Genomic DNA, 21,698 nt, shown 5'->3' with positions numbered 1-21,698 from the left:
TTCATATATCTTGAAGGTGGGCCAGTAGTCTTCCATGTGGTACGGTATCGAAAGGTGTGCATAAATCCAGCTGTATCAGGGCGGCCTTGCCCTCCTTGTCTAGCGGTCATTAATATGTTCAGTTATTTCTAGTAAGACTGTTTCTGTGCTACAGTTAGCTCTAAAATCCAACTGACTTGGATGGAGGAGATTATAATACTGTAGGTAACTCGAAATGTGCGAGTTAACGTGCTACTCTAAGATTTTAGAGAACGCGGGAACAAGTGAGATAGGCCTATAATTGGTATGAAGTTTAGGGACAGCCGTGGCCTTTTCTCAGTAGGAGAATCATTTTTGCATGTTTCCATCTTGCAGGCATTGTGCCGATCGCTAATGCCTTGTTTAAAACTTTGTTAATTACTGGGTTAATGATCAGAGCTACTTCAGGCAGAAGGGTGGGATGGCACGGATCCACAGGAGACCCTGACTTGAGTTTCTTAATGGTTCTCAAAGATTCCTCTATCAAAATGGGAGAGTGAGTGGTTAATGTGGGCGTCATCTAGGTTTTCCTGATTTTTGTGAATCTGCTACTATGATGCTGCTATCTGCTAGCTGATAGGTGTTTAGCCAATCAGCTTGGATTGCACTTATTTTCTCATGGAAATACACCATTCACCGGAAGCGTGTAGATGATTGATTATTGTTTATCGCCTCTAGATTAAGATTGATTTCTTTGGATTTATTTCCTGACTGTACAGTTTTCCTTTCAAAAAATATATTTTTCTCTATTTGTACCTGGAGATAGTATTCCTTTAATGCTTGTCTATAGGTGTCCTTATCCGACACTTTATAAGTTTTTTCACCACGTACGTTCGAGGCATTTACAGTGTTTTTTGCAAGACCTCAGACTCTCACTAAATCAGGGGACTGATTGTTTGGCGTGGTGGTGATGGGTACTAAGTCATTAATATGGTTGCAAATTCAGTCCTCAGTGCCCTGTTGATCTAATTTAGGATGTCCAGACAAAGCAGGGGGGTCGCTTCTAGAGCATTGTGTAAATCTACCGATGAAATTTTGTGAAAGGTTGCATTCATAGTTTTTGTTGCATTTGAGCAAAGCTGGTTATACTTGAGTTTCTGCCAACTGAACTTGATGAAGTAGTGATCCGTCCAGCCCATTGGAAGCTGGTCAGTTGTTACAGTTATCATATTAAAAAAAATTGATCTAGCGTATGGCCAGCCATATGTGTGGGTTTAAAAACCTGTTCATACATCCAAGCGAGGACATCGTATATTTAATGAAAGATGCCTCAGGTCCTGCCGGTTTATCTATGTGAATATTAAAGTCTCCCAATACCATGAAATTCAATTCAATACCGCTCTATGTGCAAATGGTCAGCAGAAGTGCCCAGCATTCTATTTCTTCACAGTTTTGAAAAACAAGTTAAACAATCATGAAACGAACAAAGATTTTAGCAGAGAAAAGGCAGGGAGACTTTATTGAGTCCGCAGAGCACCTCTCCCTAAGTACCACAGTTGAGGGACTAGAGAGAGCACTGCTCAAAATGGGGCCTCTTGGTATTCTGAAAAAGAAAAAATGTCAGCTACCAAACAAAAGATTCCCCCATTCTATATGCAAATGATTCGCAGAATTGCCCAGCATTCTTGTTTTTCACAATTTTAAAACAAGTTAAAACACGATGTGCATATCAATAATAGAAGAGCCATGATACAGGTGCAATGGCTATGATAATTGAAGGATAGTTTTTCCATCAAGAGTTTTCTGAAATGGATATATACACAGTGACAAATAAATTAGAATATGCCGGAGCTCCTAACTGCATCTTTCTGTATTCAAGCCTTTAAAGGAGTCTCCGCAATAATCTCTCACGATACTACAGGCTACTTGTAACCAGCACAATGATTTGTGCATAAGCAGCTGGAAAGGAAGGTGGTGGTGGATATTTATGATATGGAAGGGCTGAACCCCAGCCATTGTGGTTTTGGAAGTGGCAAAATACTCCAGTTACACAGTGGTGAAGTGGGAAGGTGCAAATGTGTCTGGAAGCCAGGATGAAAGGGGAGGAGAGCGTTAAGGGTGCCGATGAGCCAGGAATTGAAATTTAACACCTTCCGAGCGTCGAAAGTTCAGCGCCCAGTGCTGAACGTTCGGATAACGAATGCTGGCCCGTCGGCCAACGGTCATGCGCAGCACTGGGGAGGTAGTGCTCGTGACGACCGTTGGCCGACGGCAGCATTTAAAGGGTTAAAAATAATAATAATAAGGAAATTATTTAGCGCACAGATACCCCAACAGAGTTTCCCTGCGCAATAGCAGACAGAGAGCGAGGCGAATGAAAGTGCAGCGACTAATCATGTCGGCTAAATAGCCAGGTTTTGAGAGACTTGCGGAACTCAAGTTCTGACAGAATCAAGCTTAAATGAAGGGGTAATTTGAAGAGACCATCCATGGTCTGTTAGTTGTGCTACAGTTTTTGAAGACACTCTGTGACATTAACAACTGGTTATAAAGATGTGTACATCACCAGCATATCAGTGGTATGAGAAGATTATTTAAAATGGAGGGAATAAAGATGTCCAGAGACTGAACCTTGGGGTATGCAGATAGACTGACTGATCACTGCTATCATCACCAGGAGAATGAGAACAACCATAGATAGGAAGATCACATTTCAGTGTAATTACCCATGGTGTCTAGGTGGGATAGGTACACAAGCAAGATTGCTGGATGACCATGTAAAACACTGCAGAGAAGACTAAGAGAATGATGGTGGGGGGAAAGTGTTTGTGATGGTGAGAAGTAAGGAAGTTAGAAACATGTATAAGGGCTGTTTCGATGGGAAAGTTGATGAAAGCAGGTGAATAAGTAACACGCAGTGTTAAAAACAAGAGTTAATGGCTGAGACAAGGTAGTCACTCAGGGATTTATCGAATAAAAGGGGATGTTGTTGGCATCAAGTGTTGGCGATTTTAGAGGAGATAGAATAACCAAATATTTAAATTATTCTGCTTAGGGCCCATAGAGGAGGGGATGGTTACAGAGTATGGAAAGACTGATAAAAACACTAAACGCCTTGGGGCTGGAGTTTGCAGACTGGTTCTGTAGCAGATGTTGGGGTAAAAGAGTCAAGTTAGATCACATGAGCGGGGAGGAGGGGTACATAAGCAAAGTGCTGAAGTGATAAGGAAACCGTCTGGTTCTCATAGTCGAAATTTTGCAAGAAAGTTAGGGTTCTGTTTCCCTAGCAGTGAAACAGAACTGATGTGTATTACACACTAAGGATACATGGTTGTTGCCCTCTTTGAATGTGATACAGTGGTTTTGCATTCAGGAGTACTGTGTTTGTCAGCCCTGTCTCTTTTTATCTCTTCCTCACTGCAGGAAATCTGGCCAACTTTAATAAAGAGAACACGAATAACCTGGGTCTGGAATATGACTACTCCTCTATCATGCACTACGGAAGGTGAGTCTGAGGTATCACTGCTGATAGCCGCAAGGGAGCCTGAGATGTTGCTTCTAGCAGTTGAAGGAATGGTCTGCTGGTTGTTCCCTCCTGCTTTTTAACCTTAGAAATGTAGTGGATGTTCACTGTCTCACAATTTGGGCTGCCAGATAGTGGTTCAAGACACCATGTGAGCTTTACCAAGGGGTCCTACATGCTCACTTACAAAATAAAATCACACATTGAAAACAGAGTGATCTGATTGGTTAAGATTTTTTTTTCCTGGTGCTCTTTTCGGCCGCTCTGGACAGGTACAAGTGCCACAGAACACAGCAATGTGGCAGAAAGGGAAGATGAAGAATAACTTTGCAGCCACCTTTACGGGACACAGGGATTCAGTGCTGTTGTCCTGAACTGCGTAAAAAAAGAAGGTAGGGCATGGAAGAGATGGAACAGGATAGAGACACCCATACCTGGATCTTCTAAGGGGACTCAGAGGAAACTCCTCACACCCACCCCATGTGCCATTTTGTTTTGTGCCTTGTGTCTCCTTCTACTCTTGTGGGACTTGATGTAATCCTCACACCCACCCCCAGGTGCCATTTTGTTGGCGTGCCTTGTGTCCCCTGCTACTCTAGTGGGACTTGATCTAATTTGAGAAGTCAGTAGTGATTTCATCAATTATTTCATTTAACATGTCATGATTGACGTAACAGTTGAAGTCATTAGCAGTGTATCGTGAGTGCCAGTTATAGTTGGCTCAGTAAACTATGAGTGGTGAATTTCAGTGATTTTTTTCTAATTACACGTTAGTTTTTTTTTGGTATAGTTTTTATTGGCATTTCGTACAAAAATCTCTATAAAAGAGAGAGGGACCCAATGACCCAAAGGGGCAGGGTACCAAATGATAATTGTCAAACAATGAGATACCCCTTTAGAAATTTCAAACCCAGGCATACAATAAGCTCAAGCAACATTCATACAATTAACTAATATACTGACAGCACGTAGCAGGCAACGGAAAATGCAGAATTATTCACAATGCGAAAAAAGTTTGTATATATAAGTGTGGCAAAACCATACAGTTTATTAAAACTGATTTAAACCAATAGGTCGCAATCACAGCAATAGTACATTTAGAATCACAAATATATTGACAATACGCATGATAACAAAACAATAATAGATTAAAAACAATCCTAGGGACAGAAAAAAAGGAACAACAGTTCCTAATAGCTGTAGAAGAGCTACGAAGGTATATTGGAGATCACTCCTGATTATTAATTATAGAGCCTGTATCAGGTTTGTTGTCTCCCAACCGAACTCAAAAAAGTTCTCCCTTTATGTATCAACGCGTTTCGGTGGGCAATTAATTTTTAGCCGACACCTTCCTCAGGATAATCGATAGAACCATCCCATTAGTATAAATAAAAACCTTAATTGTTCACAACGCATTTGCTTCAATACGCATTCGCTTCACTGCCCAAACATCCACTTTATCTGGTATGCTTCTTTCTTGACAAAGCAGGCAGCGGTATTACAGAGCAGTATTGTTCTTGCTCTTAAATATTTATGTGGCGACCATGAGTATAAGGTTGCGGTATTGTCGATATCGCTAACGTAGCGCAGGAAATTTAAAAGAAGCAACGATGGATAGGGTTGCAAAACTTACAATCTCGGTATCTTGATATGTTCAAGTGCCCTCACAATGAGGGTGCTAACGACCAACTTGATGCACCAAACACCCGGTAAATATATCTCAGCCGGTGTAAAATCAGATGAAAAGCATAGTCCTTATTCACAGCCACCCAAGATCGGTAGTATTATCCGTATATAAACGACAATCAGGGCAAATGCCTCCACATCGTGCGGGCAACTCGAGCTAAAAATTAATTGCCCACCGAAACACGTTGATACATAAAGGGAGAACTACTTTGAGTTCGGTTGGGAGACTACAAAACTGATACAGGATCTATAATTAATAATCAGGAGTGATCGCCAATATACCTTCATAGCTCTCCTACAGCTATTAGGAACTGTTGTTCCTTTTTTTCTGTCCCTATGTTTGTTTTTAATCTATTATTGTTTTGTTATCATGCATATTGTCAATATATTTGTGATTCTAAATGTACTATTGCTTTGATTGTGACCTATTGGTTTTAATCTGTTTTAAGAAACTGTATGGTTTTGCCACACATATATATACAAACTTTTTTCGCATTGTGAATAATTCTGCATTTTCCGTTGCCTGCTCCGTGCTGTCAGTATATTAGTTAATTGTATGAATGTTGCTTGAGCTTATTGTATGCCTGGGTTTGAAATTTCTAAAGGGGTATCTCATTGTTTGACAATTTTGTACAAAAGACATTAAATAATAACACAATATTGCAGTACATTACTTAGCTGGACCTAGCCGTCCAACCAGGGAGACAGAAAATATTCCATATAACATTGGAATGCAACCACAGTTCAAGGGGTAAAATACAGTCTGGTTGTGCGCTCCCTTACACCTTGACATGCAGGTCATATCATTATCGCATTTCGACACCCGCAGTCTTAACAACATACTTCGACACAGTGCGGACCAAGGCCCATTCTCCAGTACCTATTGTGTCAGGGGTCATCCACAGCAGCAGACCCCTGCCAACTTGTAAATTGGCCCCAGATGTCCCTGGGGCGGTATGGTATTGGTAATAATTCGCAATAGCAAGACAATTGGTCTCTACAGTATGTGACGTCTTTAATCCATTCTCTCGTGGTCGGTGGGAAGCGGCGCCCCAGTGCAAGGACACTTGTCTCTTTGCCAGTAGCAGTAGCATTACTATGAACTGTCTGGACTGTGGTAGAACCTCTTGAAAAACCCCCGGCAGCGCCACCAATGGTGTGTTAGGCAGCTCCTGCCCAGTTACGTTCTTGATATTATTCAATATTGTCAGCCAAACATTAATGTTAGGGTCTATAATATAATAACACCTAGTTATAATGCCACTTTAACTGGTTGGTTTATTTTCAGTGAATTTCTAGGTTTTTTTTTAAATGTCAGGTAAAATCCTATTACCGTCCTGAACTATTACCTTTGTTATGAGTGACAAACATATATATATATGTATGAAAAATGTATTTATGGGATATGGGGCTATACACAAAACTGTAGGGCGGAGTGGTAATGTCAAATGAACCTTGAATTTGAGTATTGCACTGTCGGAGTAAATGCAAACAATTGAAATTTATTTGCACAGTTGTCTTAAATAACTCGTGTTAGTGTGCAGATTTATTTTCACTGACAATATATATATATACCTTGCATAAACAGTATTATTTAACACCATATGACATATGGTGATGGTGTAATTTTCTTCTTTTTGCATATTGCATTGCTGTTTTTCAGTAGCAAAATCAATCTATGATCCCTTCATCTTTCTACATATATATCTATTGATCTGTCTATCTATCTATCTATCTATCTATCTATCTATCTATCTATCTATCTAGCTATCTAGCTATCTAGCTATCTACCCATCTATAATGTTGATAATTTGACTCCAACAAGATCTACACAACAAATCTAGAAAGAACAAGAGATTGTTACCACCAAATCTATAAGTAGTTCATTCAAACCGTCTTCCACCTGTATGCCAGTTATGCCACGAGATGCAATTGATACATTTAGTGATGTGGTTGTTAAACAAATAAAATCATTGAAACATAAGACCGAACGAAAAACGTGAAAATACAAATACCAAGAGAAACAATATCGTTATCTGATATGCAAACTACAAAAAAACAACTAAATGGTCATCAATAAATAGGATAAAGGTGGCAATATTGTTTTATGGCCTAGGTCTGAATACAGTGTACAGACATCTGGATGAAGCCACATGTTATAAAAGATCCAATATGCTAGAAGTGAGGAAAGCACAGAGTAACTTGAAACTTGATTTGAATGACTGGAGACGTGAAAGTTTATTTCTAAGGGAAAATTTCAATTTTTATACAACTAATTCCCTGTGATGCCTGTAATGTATTTTAGATCTGAAATACACAAGGGGACATCTCCAGTACCTGGCCATCTGATTATTTCAGCTAGGAATGGGTTATTTGAAAAGATCTCACAATATGTAGATTTCTTCTTTCAAGAATTTGTAATCAAATTGCACTCATATATTAAAGATACTGGCGATTTTCTGAAGAAAATGTATGAACTACCCTGGGTAGAAGATGACAAGCCAATGACATTGGACATCACATTTTTTTATACCAGTATACATCATGCTGCACTCAGAGACTGTGAACATTTTCTAAGAGTCAGACCTATGCAACTTTATAACCACAACAGGAAGAGGTTAGCCATGATCAATTGGTGTTTGAACAATAATGTTTTTAAATGTTTGACAAGGAAGTCTTTCAACAATCTAGAGGGCTAGTCATGGGTGTCTGCTTCTCCCCCAGTTATGCGTGTCTACGCGTGGGCAGGTAGGAGGAGTGGAAAGAACATATAATATGCTGGTTTCGATTTATAGACAATGCCTTTGTTGTTTGGAAGGGGACAGAAAAAAGTGCAGAAAACTTTGTTATTCAAATTTATTTATTTATTTTATTTTTGCGTTTTATGTAGTGCTGGCCAGACCAATGGGTATTGGAGCACTTTACAACATTTGTAAAGTAGCAATTGAGTACAAAGAGTAGTAATAATAAATACAATGATTCTTGAGGGGTCAATGTTCAGGATTTGTCAGGTAGCAGTCGAGTACAGAGAGTAGTGTTGATAAGCACAATGAATTGTGGCGGGTCTTGTTCAGTGGGGGGACATAGGTGTGCGTCAAGAGGTAGATGCTGTAAGAAGTTATTCTTGTCACAGTAATTGGATGCTCAGGTGGGTGCAATTCCATCTTGTGTGACCGCTTTCACTTCATAACGGTTCGATTGAGGAAGAGGGTTTTGAGCTGGTTTTAGAATTTTTTGAAGGAGGGGGTTAGTCCTGATATGGACAGGGATGTTGTTCCAAATTGTTGGTACGTTTCCAGAGAAGAATGGTGATAAGGTTCTTTGTTTGCGGGTTTTTGGAGGGATGAGCAGTAGAGTGATGGTGGGTTTGTCAGTGTGCAGAGCTTTGTGGGTGAGGCAGACAGTTCTGCAGTTGGCGTGCATTTCTATTGGGAGCCAGTTTAGCTCTCTGAGAGTGGGGAGATGTGTTTGAATTTCTTTACTCCGTTCACCATTCTGGCTGCTGCATTTAGGGTTGCTCTGAGAGGAGCAAGGTGTGATTTTGCTGTGCCTGTGAGAGTCACGTTCCCGTAATATAATCTGGATAGCACAAGAGATAGCGTGGCTTGCCTAAGGTCTTTTGGGGGGGATGAAGAGTTTGATTTTGCTGAATAGTTTTAAGTTAAAGAAAGCACACCTTGATGTGTTCTTGATGTGTTTGATTATATCTAGGTTAGGATCCAGAGTGATTCCCAGTGATTTCACAGAGTCGGTCAGTATGAGAGTGCAGTTGATAGCGTCAATAGATTTTAGCCATTACGTGATTCGGGGGTCTGCTCTTTGTTGGCTATGAGGAGGATTTCAGTTTTATCCTGGCTGAGATCCAGATGGTTTTGGGAGAGCCATAGTTGGACTTCTATTAGGGTGTTATTAAGTCTTTGCATGTCAGCCCTGGTGGAGGTTTCTATGTAGATCTGGGTGTATGTAAAAAACAGATGATGCCTAGGACACCAATAACACACTTTTAATACTAAATGAGATAGCTCAATTATCCCATTCTATAACAAATGTATTGTCTTGAACAAAATAACTTCTTGTATTTGTTTTTGTAAGGCTTCCCACCTCCACACAGAACACTCAATATATTATTTTTAGGCTGTGGGGTTTTAGGTTTAAACCTATAATAACTGATTAAACCCCACTGAAAGAAAAATAGCCCTCCCGGGTTAAAACATATAAACACTGGAAAAAACCCTGGACAACCACAAACTAAATGCCATTTAAAGAAAGGAAAAAGAGAGTGTAAGTCATTTTTTCTTCCTGAAGGGGTCAATACAATATAACTTTGTTATACAAGCTAGCAGTAAGAAAGACTGGCTAACATTATTCTGCTTGAGTTTTGTTCTTTAGGGTTGCCACTAAAATATTGTTTCTTCTTCCTTTTACTTTATTCAGTTTTGCGGCCTTCGGTCTAAAGATGCAGGGTTTAGTTTCATGTTTTAGGTTTAGTTTAATTATTTTATAAACTATAGAGAATCAGGAAATATCAAACTCATTTTTGATATTTTGGCTGCATTTGATTTTTTCACTGATAGGTAAAATGGCTGGTTTCATAAAAATCTTTCCTAATATGTGTCATCACATTTACCCACTGAGAATGGGTAAAACCCTTAATACATCAGACTATAGTTTCTGGTGGGTCAGTATTGATAGTCAATGCAAGGTATAGTGACAAGTATATATATCACCAAGCATCTGGGATAGTGGTCAAAACATGACACCAGACTTTTAGAAAACATGTCACTTGTAATGCTCTGCAAAAAAGGTTCTTTCCAAGTTCAACAAAGATTGGAGTGATATTGTTTGTATTTGCAGTGATTCAGCTACGTATATAAAATAGTTGTGTGATGATCTGTCAAAATTGATACCCGAGCTGAAGTTATTCCCTGTAGGAGATCCTTGCCACTTGTAAGACGGTATGCTGAAAGCATCTTTACAATCTTCAGAGTTAATGAGTGATGCTATTGCCATTTTAGTCCATTCTGGTGCACTGTTTTCTTATGCACAGGAACTAAAACACGAATATTTATCATTTTGTGCTTTATGTGGCATCAAAGAAAGAGTCATACCAACTGTGTCTCTTAGCTGATGGTTCTCAGCCCAAGGGGTTATGAATGCTTAGAGGGCCTTCTCACAGAAGTTTACATGAGAAGGAAAGAGTGAGAGCACATGACCCAAAGGCTCACTGAAGAAGTATTGTATGGTGTACTACAATAAGATTAATTTGCAAAAATCTATTTGGACCTCACATACACTATAAGTACACTGTCTATATACCATGTTCTTTCAGTGCAGAAAGCAAGCAATAATAAAAGAAAAACGTTCCAATAACACTGGAAAAACACTTTTTCTGTTGTTTTTAGTGGCGCAAAAATTTGTAACCACTGAGAACAACTGTTTTTTAAGATACTGAAAACACTGAAAAAACCCCACCAGAATTTACGAAAAATAGAAACTGAAAATAGGAAAGCCTAATTATTTTTATTATTTGTTTTTCAATTTAATTGAAAAAGAGTTGGATTTAGGCTAATATAATTTTTAAGCCCATTTCCTACGTGTAAACAAACAAACACATATATATATACACATATTTTTTACATAAATATATAGAAACAAATATACATACATTGATCTATTAGCATTTCTTTTTCAAATGTTGTAGCCCAATTTCTTTCAAAAGGATACTTGCTACATGTAAAGACTCAGCATTCCTTCTCAAGTAAGATCACCCAGACCTAAAAACAAGGAGTATAACAAGTCTATATCTTTTTTAGACCTATGTAAACTCATTTGCCCCTTGCAAAAAATATTTTCTTTACAACTTCAATTACTTTGGCAGGAGTCTTCTTTGAACAAAATGTTGACGCGTTTCAGCCCTCACTGTATGGGCCTCATAAGGACTCGGGCTAACAAGATAGTCTGTCTACGGGATCAAGAAATCATATATAACTATAAACATCCTATGAATAACTATGTTAAGAGATCAGGGTTCTGTATTTAATATTTACATATATACATATTAGTATACCCAAGTTAGAATGATACATAACTCACAACTCTCAATTCCGGCTCACCCATTATTTGCTTGGCAGTCACTGCGCATTACTCCGATGCTGCTTCTCTTAATTTTCGTGGGAGGGCCCCCTTGTACTATGGTACCCTTACAACAGTTCCCAAGCTCTTATGCACGACGCTCGCTGGTAGAGTAAGAGAAAACAGGACAAATAACTGTCATGCTCTAGCGTGCCAAAGACGCTATATTTAATGGAGTCTGCTGCTAGAAGATGCCACTTACTTAATGATGTCCGGAGCATCCAGTTACTCAGTTCAGTTCAGAAAGCTTTTATTCGATTTGTACATACAAATCATACAAGCAAAAGTACATAGTTAAAATATTTAAAATCAACATATGAACACTTATAGGAAAAGATGGTAAGACAATGTGCAAAAGGTTAAAGTGCAACAATTAATAAGTAATCTTGTCTCTATAAGTCAACGTACTATTATAAAATACAAGACATTCATAAATGAACAGACAGGAGATCGGTAGGGATTACTCAATAGGCCTTTCCTGGCAGCTGTACAACAAAATTATTTAAATAATCATAATATACTGTGGACATCTACAAATATGAATAATACCTTGATTACAGAAATTGATATAAAATTTGAAGGCGTATATATACAGACAGGAATGTAAACAATAATAGCAACATAAAACAATTCCTGGCAGCTGTATAACATAGGTACAGACAGGTGAGTATAAAAATATTATAGTACAATACTTTTCCTGGCAGCTGTACACTTCAAAATAAAAGTAGCCAGAAAGAAGCAAATCTCCTCGTTCTCTAATGAGGATAAAAATATCAGTGCTGTTTCTGTAGTACGAATATTGTATTTAATAAAAATTGGCTTAAGGTATTTTAACCTGAAAAAATGAAAAAATTTACAGAAAAGTAAGAAATGGCAACTACTCTGCCGAGAAATATTGTCACACGGACAGGGTATATCTGAACTGGTTATTGTGTTTGGAAAAGCAACCAGATGGTGAACAATACCCAATCTGACACGTGTTAAAACATACTGATGAGAGGGACGAGTCACATACACGAGATAGGATTGGAATCCCGAAGTTAGATTTAAATCTTTATAAAATTTCACGGTAACAAGATTGCCAGAGGTTTTATCTCGCTCTGCCTTTCGGAAATTTAGGAACGTTGTCTTAATTTCTTTTTTTGAGATAGAAACAACCTCTTCAGGCTCACGGAACACATCAATATTAAAAAGAAGGAGATACCAACGGTGAATGTATCTCAACCACAGTATGCGTGAAGAGTGGTCCAAGCCTATACAATCAAGAATAATATCCTGAGTGAATCGAGTCTCTGGCTTAGCCCAAATAGAACGCCACAATAAAAGTGGCCGGACTGCTGCTAAGTCAGAAATGAACTCGATCCCGACTTCTTCATGGATCAGCTGGATGGAGGCAGAAGGGGGAACACATAACAACCTCCTTAAAAACTTGTTTTCCTCCTTCTGCAGGGATATACCCTCGCTATGTCCCCACACCCCTGCCCCATACAGAGCAGAGGAGACACAGCATACATTGTATATGTTCATCATGTCTAAAATGCTTCGTGAGCCAAGTTTAGAGGCAAAACGAAAAATACTGCTAGTAGACCGCAGCATTTTTAGTCTGATAGAATCAAATTCCGAGGTCCAGGACCCACTATAGTTGTATGTAATTCCTAGATAACAAAAGGACTTGACAGGAGTCAACTTTTCTTTATCCAGGAAAAAGGTATGCTTTACCTGCTTAGCTGCCTGACCGCATGACATTACATACGTCTTGGTTTTGTTCACACGAAGCCGCCTAACTTGAATAAACTGCATAAAATTATCGATTAGGCGCTGAAGGCCCATCTGTGTTCGGGATAAAAGAACAGCGTCATCCGCGTAAAGTAACAGCGGAACAGGTTTACCACCAATCAGGGGGGCATCTGCTGGGATGTCAACCAAGGAACGGTCGACGTCATTAATAAAAAGGGAAAATAAAAGCGGGGCCAAAACACATCCCTGGCGTATGCCCCGAGACACTTTAAAAAACGGGGTACATTCACCAAGGGTGCCATAGCGGACTTTACAGGATAGTTTTTCGTAGAGTCTAGCCAAAAAATGAACTATTTCCCTTGGGGCCCCTGCATCAAGCAAAACCTCCCAAAGAATGGTATGGTTAACCAAATCAAAAGCGCTGCTCAAATCAGCAAAACATAAAAAGAGGTTGCCATTTTTAGCCACAGTATATTTATTGATTAAAAGGTCCAGATTTACACATTGGTCCAATGTGCCCAGGCCTTTCCGAAAGCCATATTGGACTCTAGTTAAGATGTTAAAATCAGTTGCCCAGTCTTCCAGCCTCTTGAGCAAAATCCTACTCATCACCTTTACAGAGTCGTCCAATAATGAAATTGGACGGTAGTTAGAGGCCTCTGATTTATCACCTTTCTTATGTAAAGGAATAATGACCGATTGGCCCCAAGTGGATGGGAAATTAGTTTCTGCCGCGCAATTAAATATCCTCGCCAAGATGGGGGCCCATAAAGCCGGTTCATCTTTGTATAAATCCAGCGGGACCCCATCGGGGCCAGGGGCCTTGCCTCCTTTGCTTAAAGAAATTGCTTCATGGCTTTCTTCTAATGTTATTCCCAACGGAAGGGGTAGCCATGGAGTAGGCTCAAGTGATAGTGACTCAGAAGATAACCCTTCTGGATTAAAAATTTTGGAAAAATGACTAACCCAATCGCTGCATGCCACATAAGAAGTTAATTCTGGAACATTTTCTTTATTGAGAAACGGGCTGTTAATTGTTTCCCAATACAGTTTGCAGTTTTTAGTCTCGGCTGCTTCCTTCAACTTATCCCACGCCTCAGTCTGTAATACCCTTTTCCTAGTGTTAATTGCTATTTTATATCTAGCCCTGAAATATTGTATGTCCGTCTTGACGCGTGGTTTGGTGCCTAAAGCATTCTTTAGATCACGGAGGGCGACTATACAGGTCTTATCAAACCACCCCTGCTTCGGACCACTATTGGCTAACGGGGCCTTAGTAAAAATACTATCAATAATACTATTCATGGAGACAAAGTGAGCTATTAGGCAGCCAGAATCACAATCATCATCCAAACAGGAACTAATTTGATTCTTACATTGAGTAAGAACCTCCTTCTGCTTAACCTTAGAATTTAATCCAGTCCATTTAATCCTTAGACCCTTTGATCTAATAGGTACTAAGTCAGTTGAACATTTTCCACCTGAAACTAATGAGGTACCATGCCCCAAGAGGGTAACACGAAGGCTGTTATGGTCACTGAGACTTTCTTCGTTTACATACAGATCAGTAAAGTCTCCACTGCTAGACAACAAAATATGATCTATAAATGATCCTGCATCTCTGCCTGTAAATGTAGGGCATGTTATTGCCTGGTTGTTTGTGTTACATTTTAACAGGGTCATGTCTAGTGTGACTAGCATATTATTTATTGTGGAACCATAACTACAATGTTGGAAGTGAGGAGGAGAATCCTCCCTCGCCCCCAGGCCCCCCCAATGGCTACTCGTTGCTGCACCAAAGCCGCAGATGTTCCCGTTAGACAAATGGCAGGGCTGCAGGTTAAAATCCCCTGCCCAGACAACCTCGGCCTTTCTTTTCGAGATACCAAGGGCCTTGACAATTTCCCTTTCTAGAGGCAGTAGAATATCCCCTCTGGTAGCATCAAAAATATTGTTGTAGAAATTTACTACAACTAAATCAATATTCTTCCTGCACTCCACCCTTATAACTTGGCTGTGAGTCCCAACAGTCGTACTGTATTTGACCGTACAATCACACAGCTTGGTGGATAAAAGCAACAAAAGGCCCCCCTTAGCCCTACCCGAGCTAGATTTGGTTGCTCTAAGACAGTAAGATGCGTACCCTTCGATATTAATAGGGTCCAGACACCAAGTTTCCTGCAATAAAATTAGGTCCAATCCCTCCCTCAAAAAGCTGGTCCAGAAGGGTGTATCTAGTTTGCTGGCAAGGCCAGCAATGTTCCAGGAAACAAGAGAGAGTCCTGCTGGTTTACCAGGATCGCCAACAACAGACGACTCTGGCTGAATTGCTCGTAATAGGGCAGGACCATCTTCCCGAGAGATGGTATCTGGGCTTAATCTGGGGCTAACAGTAGCTGTACATGCATCGAGGCTACCTCTATTTTCTATACGTGGGAGGGGTATTAGCGATGACACCATTAAAGGTTCGAGAAGTGCGGCTAAAGGTGTGACTGGAGAAGAACTCGCCATATCTAAATAGGACGTAGAGATGTTTGAATCCAAAGCTTCAGTAGGGCTGAGTCAATCTACCTGGTCTAACACAGCATATCTGTTTGGATGGGCGAATTGTGAGAACAGGGGATCTTGGGAAGGGGGCAAGTCCTTCCATGTTTGTTGCCATTGGTGTTTAACTGGTTGTAGTGGCTGAAAAGGTTGCTGCCACTGATGGGCAGGCTGAAGTAGGGGTGGTGGAAAATGGGGGGGATGTTGCCAATGAGAATTAACATGGTGCAGGGGAAAAGATGGAGCATTTAATGGCTGCTGCTGAAAATTACCATAATGTGGAAAAAAAGGAGAAGGGTGTAGTGGTTGCTGCCAAGGTTTGGCAGCATGTTGCGGGGGGTACACAGATCCTCTATTACTTTGAAAAGTGGAACAAGGAGGGTTTGGTCTTGAAGACATCGGTAAAAAATAAGACAAAGGAAGTGGGTTAATTTGAGTCGCAGGACCACTATTGGGTGCATTACATATATAGCTTGCTGCCCCTACATCCCTAAAATTAACTGTGATTACGTCCCCTACTATTGTTTTCTTGCTTCTGCCCACCCAGTCCCCTCTATGCACGGTAAGAATTTCACCGTTCATGCTGTTAGGTAGAGGTTTATGTAAATGGAGCCATTGAGCACATTTATTTCTAAGCTCAGTGAAAGTTTCTTTTACTCCCTCCTTCAACGGGGGGACTGCTGTCAACACAACCACAAAAGGGGAAACCTCTGGTGGTAGATTAATTGACCTAAAACGTGCCTGCTTTGGCTTAGGACCTTCAGGTTTGTTCGTAGGAAGAGGTACTGAAGGGGTATTAGATTTCCCTACGACATCTTTTACTTGAATAGTGGTGGTATTATTATCAACAACAGAGTGTTGGTGAGTCAAAATAGGAGCCATCACCTTCGAAGTGGATATAGATGTGGATTGGACAGAATTGTTCCCTGTTTGCGACAGATGAGATATAACTGGGTTCCCGGGGGCTACAGTTACTTGAACGTTGTTTAATACATCTTTAGGGGGCTGGATACACGATGAGCATTTAGGGGCTACATCTGTAATCCCTTGTGGCTGATCAGGCCCTTGCCCATTCGTTTTGTGTGGCCATTTAGAATGTATTAAAGATGTAAGCCTGTCCAATTTGGAAATTAAAGGCTTGATTTGTGCTGCTAATGTGGCTTCAAGGTCTAATTTTAAATCTGTTACCATGTTTTGCACCCAGCAAGGGATACCTGATGTCATATGTGGAGTAGGGGAAATCAGATTGTGATTCCTAACTGATGCTTTAACTTTATTTTTACCCTTAGATATAGCCTTTGGGAGATTGGAAGCCCTTCCCCGGGGAACTATAGATACAGGAGCTGTTTCCACATCATTAAGCCCACTCAGACTCGGCGCCGCTTTGCCAGATGACTGACAGGCTTCTAGATCTGGTGTAACCTCCAGGTCAACAAAAGACGGGTCTGAGTCTGATAGGGCAACCGATAAATCAACAGTATTTAGTACAGTCGGAGCACTATTAGTGGGCATGGTTAGGGGTAGGGAACAATTATTCGAAGACTGCAAAGCAGGTGATTTAACATTTGCCAGAGAACCCAAGGATGAGCGCTTAGCATTTGCAAGGTCCATGGAGACTCTCTTTTCCAATAAACAATACTTTGGTCAATAGTCTCATGTACACGGGAAATAAAAAGATCTATAGGTCCAGTCACCTGTGCTACCGCCGTAGCTTTTTTCGCGCAACTTCTGGTTCTATTGCGCATGGCCGACATCTTAGACGTTAATGATGATTGAGGGCGATAGAGCAGGGGTTCAGGGCCAGGGCCGTCCTCTGCCGTCCTTGAACGGCCTTAAACGGCCCGCTCTTTGCCCGGTCTTCGCCCCGGGCTACGTCCCGCGTGCGTCCCGCGGTGCGGAAAGAGCCCCTCGTGATTTAAAGGAGAAGGTTGGGGGCGTGGCCGCCGGGGGAAGAGGCAGCAGCTGTGAGCAGCTAGGGCTGCTGGTCCTCGCAGTCCCCCGGTAGGCTTGGCGCTGTGATTGGCCCCGCTGTACTCAACCTGGGAGCGGAGTTCTCACCACCGGCTGTGGGCGCTCACACCAGGGAGGACAGGGTCGGGCAGGGGGTGAGCGGCGCCCGCGGAGCGGGTGTCGCGAAAAGTGATTGCTCTGTGCTCTGTGCTCCTTGCAAGCCAAAGAATCCTCACGGCGTCAGGTATGGCCAGTTACACCCGCTTTCAATGCGCAGCTTGGCGCTGATGTAGGCGAAGGCTGGGGGCGTGGCCGCCGGGGGAAGAGGCAGCAGCTGTGAGCAGCTAGGGCTGCTGGTCCTCGCAGTCCCCCGGTAGGCTTGGCGCTGTGATTGGCCCCGCTGTACTCAACCTGGGAGCGGAGTTCTCACCACCGGCTGTGGGCGCTCACACCAGGGAGGACGGGGTCGGGCAGGGGGTGAGCGGCGCCCGCGGAGCGGGTGTCGCGAAAAGTGATTGCTCTGTGCTCTGTGCTCCTTGCAAGCCAAAGAATCCTCACGGCGTCAGGTATGGCCAGTTACACCCGCTTTCAATGCGCAGCTTGGCGCTGATGTAGGCGAAGGCTGGGGGCGTGGCCGCCGGGGGAAGAGGCAGCAGCTGTGAGCAGCTAGGGCTGCTGGTCCTCGCAGTCCCCCGGTAGGCTTGGCGCTGTGATTGGCCCCACTGTACTCAACCTGGGAGCGGAGTTCTCACCACCGGCTGTGGGCGCTCACACCAGGGAGGACGGGGTCGGGCAGGGGGTGAGCGGCGCCCGCGGAGCGGGTGTCGCGAAAAGTGATTGCTCTGTGCTCTGTGCTCCTTGCAAGCCAAAGAATCCTCACGGCGTCAGGTATGGCCAGTTACACCCGCTTTCAATGCGCAGCTTGGCGCTGATGTAGGCGAAGGCTGGGGGCGTGGCCGCCGGGGGAAGAGGGAGCAGCAGTGAGCAGCTAGGGCTGCTGGTCCTCGCAGTCCCCCGGTAGGCTTGGCGCTGTGATTGGCCCCGCTGTACTCAACCTGGGAGCGGAGTTCTCACCACCGGCTGTGGGCGCTCACACCAGGGAGGACGGGGTCGGGCAGGGGGTGAGCGGCGCCCGCGGAGCGGGTGTCGCGAAAAGTGATTGTTCTGTGCTCTGTGCTCCTTGCAAGCCAAAGAATCCTCACGGCGTCAGGTATGGCCAGTTACACCCGCTTTCAATGCGCAGCTTGGCGCTGATGTAGGCGAAGGCTGGGGGCGTGGCCGCCGGGGGAAGAGGCAGCAGCTGTGAGCAGCTAGGGCTGCTGGTCCTCGCAGTCCCCCGGTAGGCTTGGCGCTGTGATTGGCCCCGCTGTACTCAACCTGGGAGCAGAGTTCTCACCACCGGCTGTGGGCGCTCACACCAGGGAGGACGGGGTCGGGCAGGGGGTGAGCGGCGCCCGCGGAGCGGGTGTCGCGAAAAGTGATTGCTCTGTGCTCTGTGCTCCTTGCAAGCCAAAGAATCCTCACGGCGTCAGGTATGGCCAGTTACACCCGCTTTCAATGCGCAGCTTGGCGCTGATGTAGGCGAAGGCTGGGGGCGTGGCCGCCGGGGGAAGAGGCAGCAGCTGTGAGCAGCTAGGGCTGCTGGTCCTCGCAGTCCCCCGGTAGGCTTGGCGCTGTGATTGGCCCCGCTGTACTCAACCTGGGAGCGGAGTTCTCACCACCGGCTGTGGGCGCTCACACCAGGGAGGACGGGGTCGGGCAGGGGGTGAGCGGCGCCCGCGGAGCGGGTGTCGCGAGAAGTGATTGCTCTGTGCTCTGTGCTCCTTGCAAGCCAAAGAATCCTCACGGCGTCAGGTATGGCCAGTTACACATCCAGTTACTCAATGGGCACACCGTCCTACAAACAGACGCCGGCTAATCCTTCCTTTAAGGCGTGTCCTGGCTGTTCCTCTCTACAAACCTTGAGGTGACAAGGAAAGCGTGATTAATTACTGTCACGCTTTAGAGTTAAAAATCTCTTTATTTTACTACGCCCTAAAACCCATTGTTACTCACTTGATATGGTTCCGAGAAATCCGAAGTGTGCACAGCTTTACACAAACGCGGGCTGGCTCCTACTGCCGATCACGTGACACGCGAAAAACCTATTCTCTTACTCAACACTGAAAAAGGACTCTATGGGCTGATTCAAAGATAGATATGGAAAACAGACGCTGAATAGCACTACTGAGGCTGAAAGTTATAACATACACTGCACGAACACGTATCCACATATGTATATAAATGAATAGAAAAGGGGAAAACTAGAACTATAACAAATAAATAAAAACAAGTGAAAAACGAAGAGTGTTTGAAAATTACTGAAACTTCTTACAGAAAGACAAGTGAGGGAATAGAAAGTAAAAACCCCAATCTGCCACTACTAACAATCTAATAATGACATCATATGTCAGCACTTGATATAACAGTTTGTATAAAACAGAATAAATACATTCAATCAGCTCAATTAGACCTTAATTCTTGGGACATAATATCAGGTACAGAACAGTGACGCGGTACATTATTGAAAGCTTATACATTCAGATTAGTGCCCAAATTTCATCTCTGTCATTTAGACCAATACTTGCAGTCTTATATTTTTCTATTAATCTCGCCTCCAACCTGTTCAACTTGATTTTAATTTCCTCCTGTTTCATATTTCCTAGTACACATAGGACTGTCCAAGTCATATCATTTTCTGTATGTTGATGGATTTCATAATGATGCACCAGGGGGGCTCCTTGTACCTTACATTTGACCCTAGATTTATGCTGGAGGATACGTTTCTTCACAGCTTGGGTAGTCTGTCCAATATAAAATTTATTACATGGACACTTAATACAGTATATCGTATTCTTTGTATTACAGTTCAAAAAACTGTTTTGGTGTGGTTTATATCCATTAATTTAAAACTCTTTTGTATCTGCAGTTAGGTTACATGCCACACAATTTTTACACCTATAATGTCCTGTTATAGGAGGTAGATTCAGGAGTCCTCGTAAGTCTTGAGGTGGAGAGTCGACTTTTCTAGCTGCTCTTACTAAGCATTGTCTTGTGTTTTTGCCTTTTTTCAAAGCAGAAAGAGGCTTTTTTATTCCTAGATGTTCAATAAGCTTCCAATGTTTTGGAATCACTTTTTTAACTTTGTTAGCTTTTGGATTGTACGTCAGTACGCATGTAAGGGGAGTATCTTTTTCTTTAATTTTTGGCACCAAAAGAACCTCTCTAGGGGTAAACCAAGCCCTTTTCAAGGCGATCTTAACTAACCATTTAGGGTAGCCTCTGGCTACCAGTTTGTCCTTCAGAATTTCTGCATTCTTAAAATATTCTTCTTTTTTGCTGCAATTTCTCCTCACACTGAGAAATTGCCCATACGGCAAATTCTCCTTAACCACATCGCTGCTGTGTTTATTTTTCCCCTGTGCTGGAAATCGTTATTCTCCTGTATTCATGACGAGCTCAGCTCGTCATCAGCACAGCTCAACTGTGCCTCATGACGAGCTGAGCTCGTCATGAGCATGGAAGGGGTTAAGGGTACGGGGATGACAGCTCGTAAAATGCAGCAGAGTATTACGGTCAGTACTTTTTGTATACAAGTTTACTTCCAGGTGGCCATTATCATCTTGGATATTTACATCCAGAAAATTCAGTTTTTTTTGGCTGCTGGACATTGTGAAATTCAGTTCTTGAATTCAACCAGTTGTGTAATTCTTGCAATAGTGTGTCGTTACCATTCAACACCATAAAAATATCATCAATATAACAACACCAAAAATTTACCTTGTTCTTAAAAGGATTGGTGTCGCTATATAACCACTTTTTTTCAAATTCCACCATCACCAAATTGGCGATTTCCAGAGAAAAACTGCATCCCATGGCCACACCAGAGATTTGTAAGTATAACTGGCCTTTAAAGTTAAAAAAGTTGTTTTTTAAACAAATAGTAGCCAGTGACACAAGAAAATCTGTAGGTACTTGGTGTGGGCGTTCCCTCTGTTCTAATACATATCTCATAACTGCAATAGCCTAGTCTTGGGGAATATTAGTATACAATAATTCGATATCGAATGATACTAATAATTGATTGTCACTGTTAAAAGACCGATCCTCTATTTTAGTTATAAAGTCC

General features: G+C 42.3%; 1 protein-coding gene across 1 annotated transcript in view; it reads left to right on the top strand.

The window, feature by feature from the left end:
- The window catches only part of LOC147729349 (astacin-like metalloendopeptidase), a 124,552-nt gene that overhangs the window by 79,671 nt on the left and 23,183 nt on the right, over positions 1–21,698 (top strand). The window contains exon 7 of the mRNA XM_086959836.1: positions 3,382–3,463. Within this exon, the coding sequence (XP_086815962.1) occupies positions 3,382–3,463 (82 nt within the window). The remainder of the gene's footprint in view (positions 1–3,381; positions 3,464–21,698) is intronic.

This window comes from Lissotriton vulgaris, chromosome 2_2, assembly GCF_964263255.1.
Source record: "Lissotriton vulgaris chromosome 2_2, aLisVul1.2, whole genome shotgun sequence".
NCBI classification, from domain to species: Eukaryota; Metazoa; Chordata; class Amphibia; order Caudata; family Salamandridae; genus Lissotriton; species Lissotriton vulgaris.
This window is presented reverse-complemented; position numbering and strand designations above follow the sequence as displayed.